The sequence below is a fragment of the Phaethon lepturus genome, unplaced genomic scaffold (assembly GCF_000687285.1).
Source record: "Phaethon lepturus isolate BGI_N335 unplaced genomic scaffold, ASM68728v1 scaffold19920, whole genome shotgun sequence".
NCBI lineage: Eukaryota > Metazoa > Chordata > Aves > Phaethontiformes > Phaethontidae > Phaethon > Phaethon lepturus.
Window position 1 is genome coordinate 13,427 of NW_010511428.1, and position 22,145 is coordinate 35,571.

Here is a 22,145-nt window from a genome sequence, read left to right on the forward strand (position 1 = left end):
AGAAAATAAAAATAAGCTACTTTATAATACTTCAGAGTTCCCATGCCCAGTGGATATCTGAACACCTCGGGGTTGGGAGGCCCAGCACAGGTTCAGATTTACAGGTAGCTTGCAGCTCCAGCACTTGTAGCAACGTAGAACATAATTCATGTGTGAGTAGGTGATCTGGACATACAACCATAGACAACATGAGGGTTTAAGCCAGTCATACGCTAGTCTTGGATCAGACAAGACCCTGTTCTTGTAACTTTTTAACTCTTGGATCAACTCTGCAAGAGCATGGCAACTCATGAAAGACGCCCGCTCTTCACCAGCTACCAAGCCCCACAGCCTACTGGAGAATTTAACCTTCCATCCTGAACTACCTCGTGGTCCAGGTAGAAAAATCCCACTTTTCTCAAGAAGGTCCAAAGATAAGTAAACGAGAACATTGAGTTCAATCAGTTCCATGTCTCAGAAATGGCCTCTTGGTTACGTTTTGGTCCTTTTTTTTTTTTTTTTCATTCATTAAACAAGTTTTCTAACTTGTAAACCTGAATACTTGGAGGGAAAGTTCCATCTTACAGTCTGTTCATTTGCTTGTCTCCATCCCATGGCACTAAACCTGGATGCCCTTGACAGCTTGCTTGATGCTCTCCAGCAGGTCCTTGTTCTCCGGGTTCTGGTAGCACTCCTGGTTGGTGTACATGTCGGTCAGCGTGTTCACGTACGCATCGAAGTTCTGCTCGCTAATTGGCTCCTGCAACCAAAAAAAGCCAAATAAAAGCATTAGTATTAGAGCAGGAAGAGGCTGAGATGTTTCTTTGCAATTAATTAGCTGTGTATGCACCAACAGCCAAAGGTCTCCATGCCAGAGCCTTTTTGTGCGCAGTGCTGTACGTACGGGAATCTCATCGTGCCAGCCCTGATCCTGCCAGATCTTAACTGGGTCCTTAATTTTATGCACTGGCCCCGTGGAACTATTAACAGCATCAGGTTAAGTGCGCGCAGGCAGTTTGACAGGCTTGAGGCTGAATTAAGCCATGGAAGCAAAGGGCTGCAGGACGAGAGGAGGCAGGGACTGCTGAAGCATCACGGCGGGAATCAAAGGCAAAGTTAGGACAGAAGCCCGGTCACCTCGGGCGCACGTCTGCCCACACCAGCGTGCTGCTGCGGTACAGCTTTTGCTTTTGAGTGGTATCGTAGAAAGCTTGCAAATATCTAACTTGGAGTTAATGGGGAAAAAAGAAAAGGAGAAGGAAGAAAAAGAACAGAAATAAAATGAGCATACAAGTCTCGTGGGCATTATTTAATTGGAGTTGCCTGAAACCTTGAAAAAATATTTGCTGAACAGTTTATTTGACCTTTATGTGTCAAATACTTTACAGAAAAGCACTTGGCGAGCGGTTTTCTGCCAGTTAGGCAGCTGGGTGAATACTATCCAAAACTGCTCTGCTGGAGGATGGCTTCTCTCCAACCAGCCTGAATTTAAATACAAAACCCAATGAAAAGGATTGCACACACACACACATCCCCCCCCAAAAAATGCTGGCCGAAAAAAGAAATCAAAAGCTCATTCCTCTGATGAATGCGATGGTCTTTTTATAAAGAGTTGTAAGAGGACAGCTTCCCCAACAACACGAGCCCCCCTCCGCACACCTGGTTTTGACAACAGTAATTACATTCCTGGGAAGAGAGGGAAGGTAATTAATAGCTTTTTGTGGTTTTACTATTTTAATGCAGTCTTTTCATTTTGCAGTAACTCTATGGTAACATGCTGTGGGCTGTTAGACCTTGTTAAATTAAACAAAATACCCTCTCTTTAAGAATGGTATTCTTTGGCTGCCAGCTATTCAAAACCGAATTGAAACTACCTGCATTATAATAGGAGCTGTAAGATCTTTCTGACGTTGAAATCCAATCCTTCCTGATCTCTGCTTGTGCTGTCTTAGCCTAAAAGGCGCTGGGTGCCCTTGATAAAGTTTCCTATTTTGTGATAGTGCTCCCAGATGTAATGAGACGGAACAATAGATACAAAGGGAGATCAGCAGAAAATGACAACAAAAGGGAGATACAATGCAAGCTTCAGAGATAAAGGCAAAAGTACTGATCTTATAAAGGACATACAGGTGCATGTAGAGAAATTCTCCCGCTCTTTAATTGTACATGAGCCTTATCGGGAGCTGGGTTGGCACGGCTCCCTCAATCATGCTGGCTGGGGCGAGCACTGTCGAAGTTTCTTACCATGTGCGGAAGGCGGATATTGGCAAGGCTTTGGATTAGAGCCTGGCTCAACCCTGAGAGCTCCAGGAACAGGGCTTCGTTTTGCTCCTCTATGATTTTGTTTTCCTCCTCAATGTTCTTCAGGTTCTTCTCCATGGTGGAGATCTGCAGAGCAAGGAGCATGGCAGGATTATCAGCACTCACGTAACAGCACCCGCTACCACCCATGCACGGGGCTTGGCCGTGTGTCCCCGGTCTTGGGCGCACGTCCGAGGGCACAAACCTGCGACTGTAGTTTCACCATGGCTGCTTCCATCTCCGAGTTGGACTCGTTCAGCTCACTGATCTCCTTGTTCAGCTGCTTGATCTCTTCATCGTTCTCCAGAACTGCAGGAGAGAAGGTCACGGGCAGTCAGCAAACGCTTGTGGGAAAAGCAGACACGTTGGGCTTTCTGCTGAGCCCACCCTGTTGCATAGACATCACCACTCACAAAGTCCTCACCTTTGCTTTTGTATCGTCATATCTCACCTGTTTTTTATTTTTTTTAGTAATGTTCTTAGCGTCGGGATTCAATGACACTTTATAGGTCAACATGTAAATGCAAAAGCCAACGGCAGCATAGCAGTTGGAGTCCAGCACCTCTGTGCACCCTGCAAGGTTTATTGCCCTGAAACCTCAGGTCACTCTGTCCAGTGCCGAGTTTGGGAAGATGCCATATAAAAAAACTAACGCACGCAATGTCTTGATTAGAAATTTCAAGGTTCATAAAATAAAGCAATATTTCTAGAAAAGTGCAGGTATTTATAGATTCGAAACTCTGTAAGTATTCCAGCTGAATACCTGAACCTTGTCAAATACTACAGAAACCTCAGGGATAGCACTGGAAATGCAAAGTGCCGTCGCTAATAAAAATTCCATATTCAGAAATACCTGCAGGATTAAAAGCCCCGAATAGGTGAAAATCGCTGAACAAATGCAAAGGATTTGTGAAAATGCCAATGAGTATTTGAAAAAATATCTCAATTTCAACATTAATTCTTTTTGCCTGGAATTTCACAATGGAAACTCCTTCCTTATCGTTTCAGCTGCTCCCTCCTAGTGTGTCGCTCGGGGAGCGGTGCCGGTACCACGCCACCCCCCATGTCCAAGCAACCCGAGAAATGGGTGTTCATAGCACATGATAAACTTGCAAATCTGAGGCCAGATTTCAGTTGTTGAAACCTGCTCAGTCTGCAAAGGAAAAGATATACGGGCTCAATACCTTGACGCACCTGCAAGGCAAAAGGAGTGACAATCCTTACCATCGCTGGTCTTGAACTTTGTGTTGAGAATTTCATCCCCTGAGAGTTTTCCTTTCTTCCCAGCAAAAGTAGCTCTTGGACACCCTGACAAACTGAAAAGCAAGTAAAAATGGGTTTCATAAACTCTCGGTGTTTATAGGAGCTTATGTTCCCAACAAAAGCATGTACCATTTGGTGGAGTCTATGCTGTGAGACAGTTCTTCTAAAAGCTTTTTATGGTACAGAGGAAATTGCTTTATGAATAATGCCACAAAACTCCCCATTTATAAAGTGAGAGCAATTTTCTCTGAACAAAGATTTAAAACCACATTGTTTCCTAAAAGAGAGGGCCATGACAGGTGAGGAAGGTGAGATGAGTCTGGCTGGTTTGGGCATCAAACCCCTGTTTTGGGTGCCAAAGTCCTGTTCTGGCTTGCTCATGGAAGGACTTTTCACGACTTTGCCCAATCCACACCTCACTGTTGCAACATTAAAACAACTACACGTTTTCTTCCATGCAGACAACTCCAACCTTGGAGCAACCTGACTGAGTTCAGCATCAAAAGCAGCAGTTACTAAGCCTTGCGTGATGAGCTGAACGACGCTCACGCAGCACCTACAGGCGGGTGGGTTAGTCCCCGGCAATGTTGTCATGCTCATGGTGATTTCAGCCCTGTGATTTACCTTCTGTGAGTGAGGAAGCTCCCATTGGCATGGCCGGAGCCATCGCACCCTGGGGTGGGGCAGGTTGGGCCTTCATTCTTCAACGACTTCCAGGAGAATGAGGAGCCGTTGAGCGATCCTTCCTTCTGCCTGCGGGCTGCGAGAGGACACCCTGATGCGCTCCGGTGAGAGGCGTATTTGCCACTGATGTGTCCAAGCCCAACGCAGCCAGGAACCGGACACCTGGGCACAGGGAATTGCCAAAAGTTATAGCATGGGAATGAAGAGGGATGTAAGGAAATTAGGGATGAGCAGCAATGAGGAAGCCTGGGAAGAGAGCGTTCGCGTTTGGGGATCTCATCTGGACGCTGCGGGGTAGGTGCTTGGTTGGTGGAAATGGCGGATGGGAAATTAAGAGCTGTGACTGTCCCTTCAAAAGAGCCAAAGGGAACCAAGGTAAATCCTGCAAGAGGGAAGGACGGTGCAGGCACATCACACTCACACATGCAGCAAAGGCAGGTCCCAGCGGTGTCCCAGGCCGTGTGTTTGGTGCCTCACTGAGGGCAAAGACGGCAGGTTGGGCTGCCTGACGTGAGATCCCGACGTTACCCAAGGCTGACGTGCTCCTGCCAAACCTTCACGCCTTTACAGCCAGCTCTGCCCGCCCTTACTGCCGAGGAACCCAGGACATCGACTTGTCGCCCTAAACTGGCACCGTCGATGCAATCTAGGAGCACCGTCTGTGCCCACGGGGCCACGGCCCTTCCCCGTGAACCCGTCCCTGGCCCGGGGTGGGAGCTGGCCGGGCTGCAGCCTGCGCACCGAGAAGCTGCAAACCTGCTCCTGCAAAACGGGCGTGCGGGGCGTTTCTGAGCCCCATCAGAGGGGACAAATAAACCCCGGGGCACCGCTCAGCCTGCGGCGTGGCATGGCCTCGCGTGCCTCCTCCTCCTCCTCCCGGCTCACATCCCGCGGCTGCCGAGAGCTCAACCTGCGCTCGCGAGGGGATACGAGTGGGAATTACCCTCAGGGCGGCACCGAGCCCTCCCACCCCCCTGCTTGTGCCGCCTTTATGGCGGTCAGAGTGGAGAGGGGCCGCGAGGCGCCACGGGGAAGCGCGGGCGCGACTTGCGCTAAGTGCCAGGAGGACGAGTGCCCCTCTGAAAGGCTCGCAGGCTCTCCCGTGCTCGCTGAATTCGGCCGTTCGACAAAGCCCTGTGTATCTATCAAGCTTTCTGCTGCGGTCTGCATTTGTTTAAAGATCCTAATCAATTATAAATACAGTTAAAAGTTTATTACTCGAGGGAGGTTACTCTAAAAAAGGAGGGGTGGGAGGAAAAGTAGGTAAGAAACGGCAAAAATAACGGCGTGTCCTCAGTTTGAAAGCAATCAGGGACTTAACGTTTCCCCGGCAAAATATCCACCGAGCTGCTCCTGAAAATCACAAGCTGCGTTTCACCGCAGAAGTGATTACCCTGATTGTTTATATTTCGTACAAAAGGGAGATGACAGCAGACGGGGGGAGCTGTACACCCAGCCTTTTCCCAAGATAATTTGAAAAATGCTGATCTCGATTTTAATCAGCTGCAAATGCAGCACAATTCACTTATAATATCTCTGCCAGCAGGATCCTCAGTAAATTCATAACATCATTGCTTTTATATGATCACGAGCAAATTACTGAATCCTCAGGAGGAAAAGGAGGAGGGGGGGAAGAGCAAGAGAGAAAGAGACAACCCCCAGCATTTAGCATGCTGCCGTTACGGCCCAACCATTACATGTTTTACGCCGTTGAATTAAGTTTCATTACATTTTCATTGTCAAAAAATAAACCAGACCCTTATTGTGCAAAACACCTAGCTTGGACATTTTTAAAAAATATTTTTAAAAATTATTATTATTTAACGGAAGCACCAGTAGCGTTTGATATATTAGGCAGCCATGGATGCTTCCTTTTTATGGGCTGAAGGTTGAGGTGATCTGTTCAATCACGTCCGTAGCAAATTACTTGAAGGATGAACAGCAAAAACAACGGGGACTGAAATGACTTTCTCCTCGGTGGCGACGTGCACAACTCGGCCGGGTTCCAAGCGGCTCTTGGTGCGGACGGAGGATGGGTTTAGCACCAAAGCTCCTTCATGCGAAGCTCCTTCCTTTCCAAGGGCTCGGGAAGGCGGCAGCGAAGGGGTCATCGTACCGTGTTGTTTTGCACGTCTCAGAGGAGCTTCTGCTCCTCCTGGGCATACCGGAGGAGCCGGGGGTCGCTTCCCGTGCCGCGGGATGTTGGGGAATGCCTTCATGTCCTCATGCCACAGAGACCCCAGCAGCCCACCCGGCACCGCCCGCGGTCCCGCTGCAGGCGGAGCAGCAGAGCCTCAGCAAGCCTCCACGGCCAGTCCGGGGGTGGACAGCATCAGCTTTCTAGGAGTCAGAAAATCCCAGCTCTGGTGATGCTCCAATCCCGTTTCTTGCCACTTTAGCCTCCCAGCATTTACACCTTTAGGGTGGGCTGGGAGACACCCAAGCCCTGGTGCAGGCGCTGGGGGGGACCACTGGTTGTGCTGGGGATGCCCCGGCAGCTCGTCCCATGTTCCTGTACAGGCACCAGCTGCCCCGAAACAGAAGAGCCGTGTAAAAGCCCCTTTCTCCTTGCACTGGGAAGCAATCTCTTTGCAGAGAAACCACACTGGGGGAGCTGCTTGGCACATCGCCGACCGGTCCCAGCCCCAAACGGGGCAGGCATGGACCAGCAAAGCCATGGCTTCTCCTGCCCCGCAGGGCACATCTCCCCGGGGAAGACGTGGAGAGGGGCGACCTCCCAGCCGGGGGCTTCCCACTGCCCCAAAAGGAGCAAATGGACGGTCGTTGCACGGCAGCGCTCGCTGCTTGTCCTTTCCTTCACTGTGTAACTCGTTAATGGCACGGCATTACACCACCACCAGCCATTCAGTGTATTTGAGCCAAAACCAGGATTTTTCCCACAGATTCCTGAGTAGGTTGCTTAATTTTTAATAAACTCCGCTAACTCCTGCTAATTATCACATGGCTCATTTAACTGGGAGGCTTTCCTTCCTGTAGACTGAGGAGTAAGAACAGAGCAGATGGCTCAAATATCATCTCTTTCTTAAAGGTCCTTCCCCCGCTGGCACATCCCGCTTTCCCGCAGCCCCCGCCGGGCTCTCCCGCACCCACCGGTTCACGCTGCGGCTCAGCCTCTGCTCCGGGGCAAAACCCGGGTCTGCAGAGGCATGCACCTCTGCTCTTCCGCAAGGGCAAGACCTGCCCTAGGGCTAAAATGAGGAAAAAAGGTGCATTTGGGGACAGTCTGCTGAGCCAAAGGGTTTTGGCCAGAAATGCCAGTGCCCACGGGCATCCAAAAACTCTTGGAGAGGGTTGATAAGTTTTTCCGCATTTCTTTTCACCCTCTTCCACCCGCACTTGCTGGGTGAGTGGAAAGGCTCCAGGAAGGCTGGGGATGCTCTGGGTCAACAAAAAGATAGGATGCTGGAGTCAGTGCTGGCCCCAGTCCTGCTGTAAAGGCTTTGATGTCCTGTAGCTGCGTGAGGGGACGAGACACAGACCCCGAACCTTGCGTCAGGCCCTGGACGCTGAGCCCGTGATGCTGGGGCTTGCTAAAAGTGGGGACAGATGGATTTCACAGCACACGAAAGCTCCTGAGGCAGACTAAGAGATTTAAAATCTCTGTTCCCAGTAGGAATAAACCCCCTGGGATGTTTTGAAAAATTCAGCCCGAGGCAGTAGAGAAAGGCTTTTTCAGTTTGCTTTGAATATTCAGCCGTGGCAAAGACTCCACAAAACGCATTTTATTCAGGTTTACCAGATCCTGACGCGGCTCAGTGCTGGAGAGTTTCTATTTCTACCGTGTTCCTGGGAGTTAAGCAAATCCACCGGCACCCCTCACCTGCCCATTGCTGCCCGAAAACCTGCGATGTTTTGCTTGACTGTGGGGCTTTACCCTCATTTACAACACTGGTGGGTTTTTTAGGAATTATATAAAGCACAGGTAGGAGAGGAACTGTTCGTGCCCCACCAGCTTACCTTTCACATACACAAAAACAGACAAGAAAAACCACACCGTTACTTCCCCACCGCCCAATTTTCCAATTCAATTTCAAAATTGCAACACCATTTTTGGAATCAGGGAAAAATTCCCCGGAAAGCAGCAGCGGAGCTTCGGCAGCGCCCGCTCCAGCGCGGGCAGATGATGCCCTGAGCAGCGCGAGCGGGATGGGTGCTGCTGCCCTGCGTGACGCTGTGCAAGGCAAAGGGGATCGAGCGAACGGGTCTGCTCGGGAGTTTCATCTAGACTTACTTCATCAGCTCTGGGTCTTCTTTATCATCCTTTGTTGGGGTGATCTTGATCCCACTTTTCTTGGCACGAGGGCAGCCTGACAGACTGTGGTTAAAAAGAGAAGAAAGGCCTGTCTCACTGGCAGAATCACTGCATTTGCTATTCCCCTGCTTCAGTCATCTTTCCCTTGAATTTGGCACAGTGTTTTTGATCTCCCTCCTTTTGCAGCTTCACATGACGAGAAGTCGGGAGAAAAAAAAAATACAAAATTGAGGGAGATGGACAGTAATTAATGGTGTCTAGATAAGAAGATATCTGCTAACAGCCTGCGATATTTAATGGAATTGTTGAAACAGAAGGCTCAGATCTCTGCTATTAATGCTCTAAAGTGATAATAGAAGTCATAAATAGGTAGCATTATTAACAGGAACATTGCATCAGCTAAAATCTGACCCTTTGTCTTTCATTTTGTTGAAGGGAGCTTCTAATCAGATGCTGGAAACATCAAAAAAAAAAAAAGAGAAGTCAGATTAAAGAGATGAAAATAGGCTTCAGTTGTCAGTAACATTAATGTTTTATTCAGAACTTTACAACTCTGCCCACTGCAGGGGAGAAAAAAAAAAAAAAACCAGAAAGAGGTTACAGAGAAAATAATTTAAGGAAGATCTTACCTTCTATGCGATGCATAATTTCCTGTTATGTGACCAGAGCCATCACAACCAGGAGTAGGGCACCTGCGGAGGAAAGGGAGGCTCAGATTAGGCTGGGGATGCGAGCGGGGGATCGACGCTTTGCGACAGCTCATTTCAAAGAGAAATCTAGGGACTGTCAACACAGACGCAGGGTTTTTCTTCCTGCCCCTTCTCCCGTCATAAGAACAAGGTCTGGTCTGTAAAATCCATGGCATCAACGGCGATGCATCGCTGCGTGCGTGGTGTGTTGGAGAGGAACATCGGTGGGAAGAGGTGAGGCTGTTGGGAGCGTGGTGGGTGGCTGCTCTCCGGCGGAGGGACGCGGGTCCCACTCTCACAAAGAGGGCAGCTCAGGAGATGATAATAAGCCAAAAACAAAAGACTTCTGGGACAGTGTCTGTCTTCTTGAGGAAGCCATAAGGAGACAGCAGTTACCATCCAGGGCCACTGGGTTGGATGTGAGCACAAACAAGAAACCAGAAAAATAGCCTACAAGTCTGGACAACGGAGCCACCTCGGCCACCACCAAGAGGAAGCCCAACAGAAGGTCTTAGTTCTGGGTGACTTGGTGGGGGCTAATCTCACTGAGGGCAAACACCCCACCACAGGAGGATCCTCAGAGTCCAAAACTGGCCAATGTCTCTGATGGAAAGTAATGAAGGAATAGGAGGGAAAAGGTTCGGTGAACCTCGGGTCTCCTCCTCCCATAACAGCATGGGCAAGGGACGGGGGGCTGCGAGGGGACAGCTGCCTGGGGGCCTTGAGCTGGCGCCCACCAGGTCACCACGCACGGTGTGCCAGCAGCTTTTGGCGCTTCGGTGCAAAAATCTCGGTCCTCAACCACTGCCGTTACAAAGGGGTCTCTGAAGATGCAGCCGTGATCACGGGTTTGCAGGGAAGCATCCACCGCGCTGGGACGTGACCGAAAGCAAAGCCAGGAGAGCACTTCTGTGATGGCACAAAGCTGCACGAAGGCTCGCAGGGGTGCGAGCCCCGCCGAGCAGCGGCGAGGGTAACGGCGCAAGTTAAGCACCGCATCATTAAGGGCACAGAAGCAAAAAAGGGTGAGGGGATATGAGGTACCATGAGCACAAAGATCTGCTCCGAATGCTGTAGGTGATGTGACGGACATAAAAGTTGTCGCGGGGACTAGGGAGAGAGGCGAGGAGTCCTCGCCAAGGACGCGTGTGCCAGCCGGCCGATTCGCTCTGTGAGTCAAGCGAGTGGGACTGGGGGGAGAGAAGCCACGGTGCTGCCGCGGGACGAGCGGCAGATGCTCCGGCGTTCGCTTCTGAGCCAGAGCAGGCAAAGCTCGCAGAGGACCGCAAGCTCGCAGAGAGCCCTTTGCCTTCCAGGGCGGATTTTACTGTGCCCCCACTTTCTCGATCCCCATTTTCAAAGCCACTGGTGGCTGGTTCGGTCCCAGCGGTCGGCACCCCACAGCAGAGCAGGGATCGGTGTGTCTCCAGGACACCCCGGTGAACTGATGGGCAACGCGCGGTGGTGCACGGGCAGCCTTTGAGGTCACTGCCGGCGGGAAGGGCAATATGCGTGTGCCTGCCCTAGGCAACGGTATATTTGAGGTGCTCTGGCCTCTGAGAGTCAATGGGACAATGATTTCCACAGATGCCTTTAGTTCTGCAGCTTGGAAAATGGCCTTTTAAGAAGGGTTGGGTTTTTTTGGGGGGTCAGAAAATACCAAAATTCTCCTCTTTGCACCAGCTCTGAGGGAGGGTTTGGCACTTGTGGGTCATTGAATAGTTTCTATTGGAGAAAAAAATGGGCATCTCTTAGGGTGGGAGAGCAGGACATGTCCTCGCCCCAGAAGGGTGGCAGAGAGACTAAGTCAGGGCCAAGGCTCAGCCTGCTCAGACCCAAGAAAACATAAAAGCACATAGGTCCGGTGCAGTAGGAGAAGGGACATATCCAGCAGGACCTCGATGAGGGTGCAGGTTCTCTAACGCATTTAGAGATTACAGGTTTAGGAGGTGAGTGTGACATTTCCCTGTGATACGCTCTTTAAGTAGAAAGCAAAACTATTCCTTTGTTGTTCTAGCTTCAGGGTGGGATGAAATTATGAAAACACTAACGCCGAACTCTTTTTGCCTTTCAGGACTTTTAGAGAAGGGAGAGAAGTGATTTGATTTTTATTTTTAATTATCTGGAGACAAATCATACCAACAGAGACCTTTTATTGCATGTTCCAGCCTGGAGCTATTTTTTTATATCAGGGATATTAACCCCTGGAATAGAATTTATAATAGAAGCACTGACATGGCTTTATCTGAAGTTGTGGAAAGCTATGACTGTGGTATCTGTAATACCTCAAAATCCTCTTCCCTTCCTCCCTTCTCTGCTGCCGTCCTCACCAGGACATAGAAAAAAAGCAGTACTTGGGAAATAACATTAAAAGGCTTTGTTTTGGCCAGAATTCTCCTGTTCTATATAGTATTTTAATAAAAAGCGCTGACATCAGACGCCCAAGGGGAGCAGGGGATGCTGCACAAGGCTCGGCGTGATGCTCAGTCTCAGGGACGACCCCATTCGCTTTTTCTCCAGGCCCTTACTGGAAATGGGCACTGTTCCTGGGAGCTTTTAATATCTTTAACACTAATTGCCTGATCACTGGGCTATTCTTTAAGGCTGTTGGAGAAACAGCAGTTCAGCAAAGCTCTCTTAAGAGGTTCCTTCAAAATGTATATTGTCTATAATGCATGATTAAGTGTACTTAGCGCTAATCATGCGAGTCCTTTCCATCCACGAGCATATTCTATTAATATCAACTAATCCAGCTACTTTTCCCACCTCTGTGATAAGGAGCAGGCAGTTAAGGAACATTCTTCCTGGCACCAGCACCCACGTCAGTGGTGGAGTGCGGAGCAGTCCCAGACCCACGCTGCCCTCCAGGCCACCAAAAAGGGATTTGGGGCTTTACTGACCACCTCAACGGCCAAAGGGGCTCCCACCTGACTCTCCTACCATGGCTCCAAGTAGCATTGATGGCAGACAGGACACCTTTTTTGTGTGTGATGAGCCTGCACAATGTGAAGTCTCCCATGAGGTTTTATTCTCAGTAGAGGCTCTTCGGTTATAGTTATGAATACCTCAGCGTCTAAATAATCCTGAAACTGGATTCAGCAAAGCAGGGAGCTAAGAGGAGAATCAGCCTCCAAAGATAGGCTGGCTCCATGGAAGAGATGTTGAAAAAAAATTCACAGTTAGCTTTTCCCTAAAGATGTGGGTTGAGTGCAGAAGTTTTAGGGTCCCTCCAGTGTCTCCATCTATTTTAAATACAGTTTCTATTAAACCCTTCTTTAGGGGAGGCAACCTGAGGGACCATTTGGGAAACCCTCTTGTGAAGAATAAGCTCCTAGTGAGAGTGAGGAGCGTTGGGGAGACAGCAGCAAAGCTGAAAACAGGATTCAGAGGAAGATACTTGAATGAAAATGTCAAAACCGTGTTCCTCCCTTCAGGAGTAGAAAGAGAAACAAGGAAATTGGTGTGCCCGTGAGCCTTTTACCACTGGCCCAGGACCCAGCCTCACCAAGCATTTGCTTGCTCCCTCTTTCATTCCCTCGCAAATCAAACTCCCATGGAAATGAATAGGAACCTGTCACTGCATCCCAAACTACCCCTAAAATTTAATGTAAAATTAGCATCCCAGGTTCTCCAAAAGAGTTGGCTTCACTATGTCCTGGCAGTATTTTCCCAGCTGTGTCTCTACCCAAAAATAAAGCGTGTGCCTTTATCTAGGCTTTGGATTATTTGAGAGCCGTACAAAAACATTGGAAGAAAAGGATTATGGCACAAACTAGGGAAACAAGAGCTTGGGAAAAGACACCAAATGAAAAAGAAAATCACATGTTTCTACAGTGCTCAAAAGAAACCTGCCAAGGGTCCAAGTTATTTCTGATCGCTGCTGTGACCCCCCCTCCCCAAAATAAGCCTTGCTCCGTGATGCTGACTCTTCCCAAGGCGGCAGCTGGAGGCTGGACTCCACCAGAGCTCCTCGCAAGCGGATTTCGATCGGCTCTTTGAAAAGAGAAGGGAGGGGATGGCAAAGCAAAAGCAGAGCAAGAGGAGGGGAAGCAGGGAGGGGGAAGAGAGAAAAAAGGGTGGAGAAAAAAAAAAGAAAAAAAGGAAGTTCCAAGTTGAGCGCAAACATACTTGAGGTCAGCAGAGTGGGCAGCCATGAGGTTTCTGAGGCTCTTGTCAGCAAGAGGACAACCAGAAAGGCTGAAAGAGAAGAGATGGAATATCTGGATAAGCAAAAAAAAAAAAAAAGAAAAAAAAAAGAAAAAAGGAAAAAGAAAAAGGGCCAGGGTGTGGGGAGGGAGAGGGGCAACAGAAGGTGGGGAGGAAACAGAACCAAACTATCCACATGGTCAAAAAATACACTAAAAGAAAAAAAAAAGTTGTCTTTAGAGTCCAAATGATGAAAAAAAGGTCAACCCACCTGCGGTGAGAGGCATAGTTTCCCGTTATGTGTCCGCTGCCGTCACAGCCTGGCGTTGGGCAACTGGGCAACAACAACAACAACGAGTGTTAAGTGCTGGAAAGGAATGGATTCACCCGAGAGCCAGGGATCCGCAAAGCCCGCTGAGCTGTCTGCCGGGGGGCTCAGCCGGACCCCTTACGCCGGCTCCTTCCGTCAGACCTCGGCGTGTGCTTCTGTGTTTGCATGCAAATAAACCAGCTGTTTCCCTTCCAGCTCCCCTCCCTCCCTTTTTCGTTCCCAAAAGATCACAAGGATTCTGAAAAAAATTGGACAAAAAATTGAAAAAAATCTGTGGCAAATGTAGAGAAAGCGTTCAAAATAATGCTTGGTTTGCTCGGTGGCAGCCGAGCTGGGTGGCATAAACAAACAGGCACGAACCCCACTGTCTTGGTGCTGCCCGTTTGGATGATTTTTGCAATCCTGAAGTTCTGGCTGCAGGAATCAGCTTATTCCCTGGAAGCGTCAGATTTCAGCTTTCTGAAATGGTTCCTTTTCTTTTTCAGCCCTTATAGCTACAGAGAAAAGCTTGAAAACACTGTTCACCCCGGAAGGGGAGTAAAAGTAACCTCTGACTCGTGTGCCTGGGAGCTCCTAAACTGAGGACAGGCAGAAGCTGCCACGTCCCGCCTGCTGCCTGTGCCGGGCTGCGTTTCCCACCCGTCCCTCCCCGCTGCCTCCCCAGGAACCGCACTTGCACGAGCGATGGGAAAAGGTGTCATCCCTTCTCGGTGTCCAGGGAATAAAAACCAGTTTGTGCATGAGCAGCGAGGCTCAGGCACAGTAGTGCCCTGCCTGCCCAAAGCCAGGGGCATGCGAGAGGGCAGGGATGTCCTGGGAGAGCACAGGGATGTCCTGGGACACTGCAGGGATGTCCTGGCACAGGTTGGCCTGGAAGGTTAAGTCCTGAGGATGCGGATATCTCTGCTCACCCTTGAGTTCTTTTCACAGCCACAAAACCCACACAAACACCATGGGCCCTAGAGCCGGCACTGGTATCACAGAATCATTAAGGTTGGAAAAGACCTCTAAGATCATCAAGTCCAACCACCAACCCAACGCCCCCGTGCCCACTCAACCATGTCCTGAAGTGCCACATCTACACGTTTTTTGAACGTTTCCAGAGATGGCGACTCCACCACCTCTCTGGGCAGCCTGTGCCAATGCTTGACTACTCTCTCCATAAAAAAATTTTCCCTAATATCCAATCTAAACCTCCCCTGGTGCAACTTGAGGCCATTTCCTCTCATCCTATTGCTGGTTACTTGGGAGAAGAGACCAACGCCCACCTCACCACAACCCCCTTTCGGGTAGCTGTAGAGAGCCATGAGGTAAGGAAGATGTATGAGCAGCCGTGATGTGTTTCTACGTGGTACCCACCCGTGTGCCAACAGCAGGGCAGCAAGAAGACGGAGGTGAGGAGCACCTTCACTGCGACTGCCATCAGTGCCTGGAGGTGGCCAGGAACTGCACCCAGACACGGAGCGTCAAACAGGCACAGAGGGCAAGTCTGCTCCTGAGTTAACTACAGCTAATTCATCATGGCCCTTGGGCCAGAAAGGAGCAAGGATGCTAAATGGGGAGAGAAGGCTCAGGGCTGCCCACGACACCATTTATTTATTCCAGGGCTGTTTCCATTTAGGAAATTTCTCTGCCCTCATAATACAATTACGGCACAGGAGGACTTCAGGGCTCTACCTCAGAAATTGCTGTTCACGTCGCTGCTGGGTTTAACAAAGCCTTTAGAGCTTGCATAGGGCAGCTGGTCCGCGCTTTGCTCATTTAGGGAAGATGCTGCTGCTGCTCTGTCCCCACGGATCTCCTCCCTGCCTGTCTGCTCCCTCAGCCTCCTGCTCGCGTAGCCAAGTCATGAGCTGCGTTTTATACGGTCAGCAAAATGGTGCCTGCCCACTCTTCCCTCTTCAACATATGGACAGGAGAGAGGCCCAAGCGCATCAGAACTGGTGGGGTGCCTGGGAGGTGAGACCTCCCCATCACAACCCCCAGACTGATCCCGACCTGCCACTAGGTCAGAGCCATGTCCAGGCTGCAGCATTTGGATCAGGCCCTAAATGTCAACCATGAGTTTGGGAGATCAGTGTGGATGCAGAGCAGTACTCCGTCTAAAAGAATAGGCCTGGGCCTATAATTCCACCCACCCAATGCCAAGAATACACAACTTTGGTTAAGATCTCTCTCCAACGTAAGATGCAACCTTGCTGTAGCCCTAGTTCACGTTTTGTGGCCCTGCAGTACCATGGTGATGGGACTCCATGCTCTATGTTAAACAGCCAAGTCCTGCCTGCCCAACGAGGCACCTTGCAGTTCAACACCCTCATTGAGGCAGTACTGAGATCCCTTGGGTGCTCTTGACTCCACAGCATCACCCAGTGTCCCAAAACGAGGGGGCAAGAGATTGGACAGGCTCCATTACTGTGCCAGAAACACTCTTGCAGGAAAACACAGGGAAAAAGGTCTCTGCAAAGAGGTTTCCACATCCACATCTGTGAATCCTGAGAGCACCAAGCTCCCCAGAAAGATCCCTTCATCACTGCAAAGTTTCAAGGCCATGTGCCTCATGGATCAGCAGTTGTACGAGGACAGGGTTCCTCTTTGAGCTTCCAGTTGAACAGCTTAGATGAGATAAGACCAATCACAGTCAGAAAAGGAACTACACTTTTAATTTTTAAAATGTATTTGCTAAGAAATTTTGTTTCCTACCAGCCTGGCTGTCCTGTGTATGTATTTTATACAGTTTGGAGGAAGAGACAAGAAGGCAGGACTTACGTGAGCAGCTCTTTCTTGATGTCCTTGGACAGGAATTTAAGCTTGAAGTTGGTTAAAGTAACTTCCCCTGGATATTTTCGTTCTTCAAAGTTTTCCTCCGACACTTCCTGCTCATCAGCTTCCGAGGAGGCAAAAGAGTGGGCGGCAGGCTCTGACTGCAAGAAAACAGCCCAGAAAAGTGGTTGTAGTGGTGGTCATTGATGCTGAGCCGTGGTGGGGAAGGATCCCAGGTTCATCCCTGTTAATGCAGCTTTGCCAACACTCCTGAGCCCTTTTGCGAGTGCCTTGAAGTACCCAAACCAGAGATCAAATAGTCTGCAATTTCCTCTATTTATAGGAGAAATGCATAAAACGTGGCTGTACAGGGATTAACACCTGGCTCTCACAAGGTCTTGAAGGGATGAAGATCAGTGCAGTCCACCCATACTCATCCTCAGCAGCACCTGCCTCCACACAGGCAGAGCAGCAGTGTGCTGCTTCCAGGACCAGGATGCTCACCACCGCCAAGAGGTAATGGCTGGGTTCCCTCGCCTGCAAGGATTAATGTTAGTGACATCTGCTAATGGCAGATATAAATCATCCTGGGAACGTCACCAGGAGCATCACTGGTGCAAATGAGCTCAAAGGATTTACAATGAAGAAAGCACTGCAGACCCAGGACAATGCGAGCGGTGGGTTCCTTCTTGGCAAGAGCACCCCAATGGAGCCAAGAGCACCCACGTGCACCCCAGGACAGCTCTGTCTCCTGCCTGATTGTCCCCAGCTGATGCCTGGCAGCACTGACAAAGCTAATAATATTTCTCTATTAGGCTCAAAGGGCAAAGTAGGAATTCCAGGGAAAAACAGGACAACTATGCAAGCAAACATGGCATTCAATCCCCCACGAGGTGTTATTTAAACATCAAAAGTCACTGCTCACCTCTTCTGGCTCCTCTTCCCGCTGACGGTTTGGTTTAGTGTAGTCAATGGGCCCATCCCATTCATCCTGGCGGGAGGTCTGGCTGGACTGGGGGGAGGTCATGGTGCTGCTCGTGGCACTGGTGCTGTTTTGGCGCTGGGACACATCTGGGGACTTCATGCTGGGACTACTGCTGCAGCTGCTGCTGCTGGGAAAGGTGCTCTCCCGTTTGCGGTGTTTGTTCATACTCAAGTCCAGAGTCCCATTTTCATCTACCTCGATGTCCATGGGCTGAAAGGTTGGAAACACGCCCAACATTAGCAGCTGCCAGCAATTCCCTCCAGGGACCTTGCCCCCATTTGTCTTTTGCAGCGCGGGGGGCTCTCCGCAGTCAGTTAGAAGGAACTGAATGGAAAGGGATGCTCTTTCATAAATATTTTCAGAAACGTGCCATGCAAATGCACTCCTCTGCTGCCAGCAACATGGCGTTTTGACTCAGTTGCTTGAACACAGGCATCTAGTGCCATTTAAGATGTGCCATGGTATCTAAGACATCTGCCCAAAGCTGGGGATGCAACATGGGACTTCTGGAAAACCTGTGTTCCTCTGAAAAATAGCTGGACATCAGCCAGGACACAAGAGGGGAATCTCAAATGGCATCAGATAGACCAGTGAGCAACTGAAACCAGCCCTGAGACTCTGCTTAGGAGCGATGCTCATCTCGGGTGGGTCATTTGAACCACGATGGACCTCCATGACACACTAGGAGCCAAGGTTACCTCCTCCAAACTGCATCGCCCAAAGCAGGGAACGGAAGGGTGATACGTGATGAGTCTCTATCCCCTCTATATTTAAAGAACAAAATGAAAGGGAGGGTAAAAAAAAAGGTGTTTCTCCCATCCCAAACTTCAGGTTTTAGCCCACTGCACCGTGCGCTGGAGCGGTGGTCCCCGGGCTCGCTCGGCTCACCTTGCCGGGGGCCTCTTGCTGCTTGGTGCTGAGATTCTCCGGCATTTCCCAGCAGCGGGTGGAGAGGTTGAGGATGGCAGTGGCAGCCATGTGCGCAGCCTCGGCATCGTGGGAGTAGTCGAAGCCTGTGGAGGAAGATGAAGTGCTCTTCACGTAACTGCTGGAGGGGCTGTGGCTGGGGGAAGAGGCCTTTGGAAAAGGTTTGGCTGGAATAAAAAGAGAAGGAACAACACAAGGCTAAAGTACAACCGGCACAGGCAGCGATGAGAGGTCAGGTCAGTCTGACACAGCTAACGTGAGAGCAGCTCCGGTGGCAGCCCGAGCCACGGGCTATTTCGTAACTGGGGACGTGCAATAGGAGCAGTGCTGGCTGCGGCTTTGCAACGGTCTCTCAGTGTGAAAACTTCATCCATTAACTGACTCTGCCATCAAGCCCCCAGAACATGAGTGCTTTTCTTCATTAAAGCTACTCCTCGGTGGAATTGGTTAGAGGAGAGAGCTTAGAGAAGCTCCCTGGCTCCTTGTTTATTGTCCTCCCTATGTTCATAACTTATCTGCAGAGCTGACTTACCGGGAGATTTCTTGTAGCATGTTTGAAAACTTACAATTTAAAAAATTACATTAATAGCAAATCCATGGCCATGAAATACGCGCTTCTGACAAGGACACCAGTGAAATATGGGTTTTCTGGCAGCTGACATATCATTTAAATATGCCTGAATAACAGGACCTTTTACACAGCCGCGCGTGGCCACGACACCGCACCGTTGCTGCACACCACAACACACAGCAGTGCAACGCCAGCGATGCAATTTCTCTTTACACCCTATGAAATGAAAGCGAGTTTTTCCCAGGGTTAATCCACAATCAAAGTTGCCCTAATCTTGAACCTGGTCCCATTTGGGAGGGCCCTGACCCACGCAGAGTCCCTCTGAAGTCAGTAGTTTCAGCAGGTGCAACCCGGGGATCGTCTGATTTTGAACGATTGCAGGGTTGTATTCTGAATCAATTAGCAAAATCTTCCAATTCTTGCTTCATTTCACTATGCCCTTTTTGGGGGGAAAAAAATCTACCCCCTTCAGTGGGAGTCTTGCCAAGGAAGACTCACAAGCTTTGGCCCGGCGATGGCGAAGCAGCGAGACAACCTCGGTTGATGTGGCTACAGAGCAAAGCGATTTCATTATTCCCGTTACCAACTTGTAATATAAGACACTATAAAATGCTAATCTTCCCGAGGACTGCTTTCTTCTTCGCTGTGTGCGTATATAATGCGTATTGACATTAATGGGAGTTACGCACACACATGCAGGGGAATATAAATCCCTCTGGATGGATGAAGATCTCTTTAAAATAAGTTCTCGGTGAAAGGAACAGATTTCCCTGCTATGATTGGCAATCATATTCATCTTGTCGCTTTGATTAACTCATTGGAGGTTTGCCCAAATGGTAATTCTTGTGTATGGCTGCTTGTTTTCGAGTCCGGTTTAATCCCCGCCTTTGCGGCGGGGTGCGGGTATTTGCCAGCCCAACCTGACAGCGTCCAGGACCGTGAGATGCCAATTTCAATTTCACACCGTAGGCTCAGCGATGCTTTTCCATTTCGTAAGGATTTCTACCACTAATAGACTCGCAATCAGCAAATTAGTAAAATAAGTGATGAGAAAAAGTAGAAAGGATTATCCTAGTGGGTCTGCTGGAATTATTTTTGTCAGTACAATTACCCTGAAAATTCTTTGCTAATATTGCAAATAACACAATCTATTCAGCAAGAGAATCACTTGTGCTGGGAAACAAATTACTTTTCCATCAGCCCTAACCCAGGATGACAGTGGCAGTTGTGCTCTCTGGCCTCCATCCAATTGCATTGTCTGATCCTTTACAGATTTAGTACTGTAATAAAGGCGCTTCCATTGTAGTGCAACAACCGGGATGCTTTCAAGTACGAGCACTTTTTAGAGAGCAGCTGCATCAGGATTAAACAGGATCGTGGAGGTGGGATTAGCCAGACAGAAAGCACTCTTGAGGCTGCTGACTTCTGCAAACTGGCCTCCTAAATCTTTTCTCTCTTTTTTTTTTTTTCTCCTCGGAAAGATGTCTTCAGGTGCACACTTGGTGCCGAAGGGAAGGAGGAGGTTTAGCATCAGCCTGTGGCAGGCTGGCTCCCCGTGCAGCTTCCCTCCTGCTCCTGACAGCCCAGCCCCTGAGGGTTTATTTAGCCATTTCGTTTTCACCCACACTCTTGTTGCACACTGTTGTAACCAGTGCAAGGTCCTTGGTGCAGAGCAGAGGTGGGTGCCTACGACAGGAAGGAGCTGGGACATAGGAGGTGGGTGATCGATAGGTAGCAGAGCTGGAGAGCACAGCACGGAAGACAAATGGGTGGAGTGGGTCATATATAAGATGGAAGAGAAGAAAACTATAATCCATTTAGCTTGATGGGGAAAGACAGATCGATAGATACGAACTGCAAAGCAGCGGGGACCGACTGAGGACAACTGTGTAACTTATCCCACCTAGAGACATCGCTCAGGTTAATGTTCCCACCATTCGATGCAGTTCTTCCCAAAGCCAAAGCCACTCTCCCCCAAGCAAAGCTCTACCGGCAGCCACGGGCTCTTCTCTCTGCCGGGTACGTGGCACAGGACCCATCGTGGGCTCCCCCGTCCCCATTCGCCCCCCTGCCTCACAGCAGCAGGAGGCATCCAGCGACGCAGCCCCGAGTCTCCCATCACCCCAAAGCCATGACCCCAAGAGCCTCGCGACACGCTGAGAAAGGCAGAAAATGCAATACCCAGCCCACCTCCGCTCCCAACTTACATTTAAAGGCTTTAGGTGAGGTTTCGCTAGTCTGAATCTTTGGGGCAAGCATGCGTTTGCCAAAAACCTGAGCATCAAAACTTGCATAATCGAAGGTGACCTTGGAGTACTTCTCCAGCTCCTTGGCCAGGTTGGCCCGGGGGGTTGCTGGGACCATGTTGGGCCGGTAGCTTCCATACTGAGGGATCTCCAGTTGCTTCACAAAGCACATAGGCCTGAGGATGAAATAACGAGCAACAGTGATTTCTCTTTTCCTCGACAAGATGGTTGTTGGGAGGGGACCGGACGCAATGGGGACGCGTAGCTGCGCCTTGTCCCCAAGGGGTTACTGGCGAAGAGGAGGCTGTGACAGCCCGTTTGCTCTCCCTCAGCAAGTCTGCGTCTGCTTTGGGTCTCTTAAATTCTTTTTTTATTTCTTCCCCTTTTTTACCTTTTGTTTTCTTTCTCTCTCTCGAGGCAAAACACCAAGGTGCCAATCTCACGCAAAACAGTGTTCTTGCAGGCTGCCGTGGTGTGGCAGCATTTTCCAACAGCGGGAGAAACTTGGGCGTCCCCCGTTCGCGGGGCCGGTGACACAGGATGGCACACGAAGGCGTGAGGACCCCAGTTTAGCTCCGCTCCCCCCTGCGGATTCACTGTACCGGGGCCCCCCCCCCCGCCCGCGGAGCCCCTCTTAAAGCCCCGCTTCCGCTGGGCTGCCTATCGTGAATCAATTTGTCTTGCATATAAATTGTACATAAATGGCTTATTGTTATTCTCCTTCCCGTGACCTCTTTCCACCAGCGAGTCCTCGGAGCGGGAGCTCCTTGGAGCGTGGACCGTCCTCGTGACGCGCTCAGAGCGCTCTGCGCCCAGCGCGGGCTCCGCTGCAAATAAATAAGTAATCGCCCTAAATGGCCTTTCCAAAGCACCGAGCGCTGCTGCGCCAGGGTGCTCAGCCGTCCCGGGGAGCAAATAAATAAATGAATCGGACCTCGATGCCTTTGTGGGAGTGCTGCTCAGGGCTCGAACTGCGGTTTTTATCCCGCT

The 22,145-nt window shown here is 49.9% G+C and overlaps 1 protein-coding gene across 1 annotated transcript in view; it reads right to left on the reverse strand.

Annotated features, from left to right (window-relative positions):
- Positions 1-485: 485 nt before the first annotated feature.
- MYT1 (myelin transcription factor 1) overlaps positions 486-22,145 on the reverse strand; it is a 34,104-nt gene continuing 12,444 nt past the window's right edge. The window contains exons 9-21 of the mRNA XM_010283953.1: positions 21,117-21,331; positions 18,300-18,424; positions 17,352-17,621; positions 16,433-16,587; positions 13,607-13,669; positions 13,318-13,386; positions 9,130-9,192; positions 8,480-8,563; positions 4,168-4,389; positions 3,505-3,596; positions 2,486-2,589; positions 2,224-2,367; positions 486-739 (exon numbers count right to left, since the gene is read on the reverse strand). Of these exons, the coding sequence (XP_010282255.1) occupies positions 599-739; positions 2,224-2,367; positions 2,486-2,589; positions 3,505-3,596; positions 4,168-4,389; positions 8,480-8,563; positions 9,130-9,192; positions 13,318-13,386; positions 13,607-13,669; positions 16,433-16,587; positions 17,352-17,621; positions 18,300-18,424; positions 21,117-21,331 (1,747 nt within the window). The 3' untranslated portion in view covers positions 486-598. The remainder of the gene's footprint in view (positions 740-2,223; positions 2,368-2,485; positions 2,590-3,504; positions 3,597-4,167; positions 4,390-8,479; positions 8,564-9,129; positions 9,193-13,317; positions 13,387-13,606; positions 13,670-16,432; positions 16,588-17,351; positions 17,622-18,299; positions 18,425-21,116; positions 21,332-22,145) is intronic.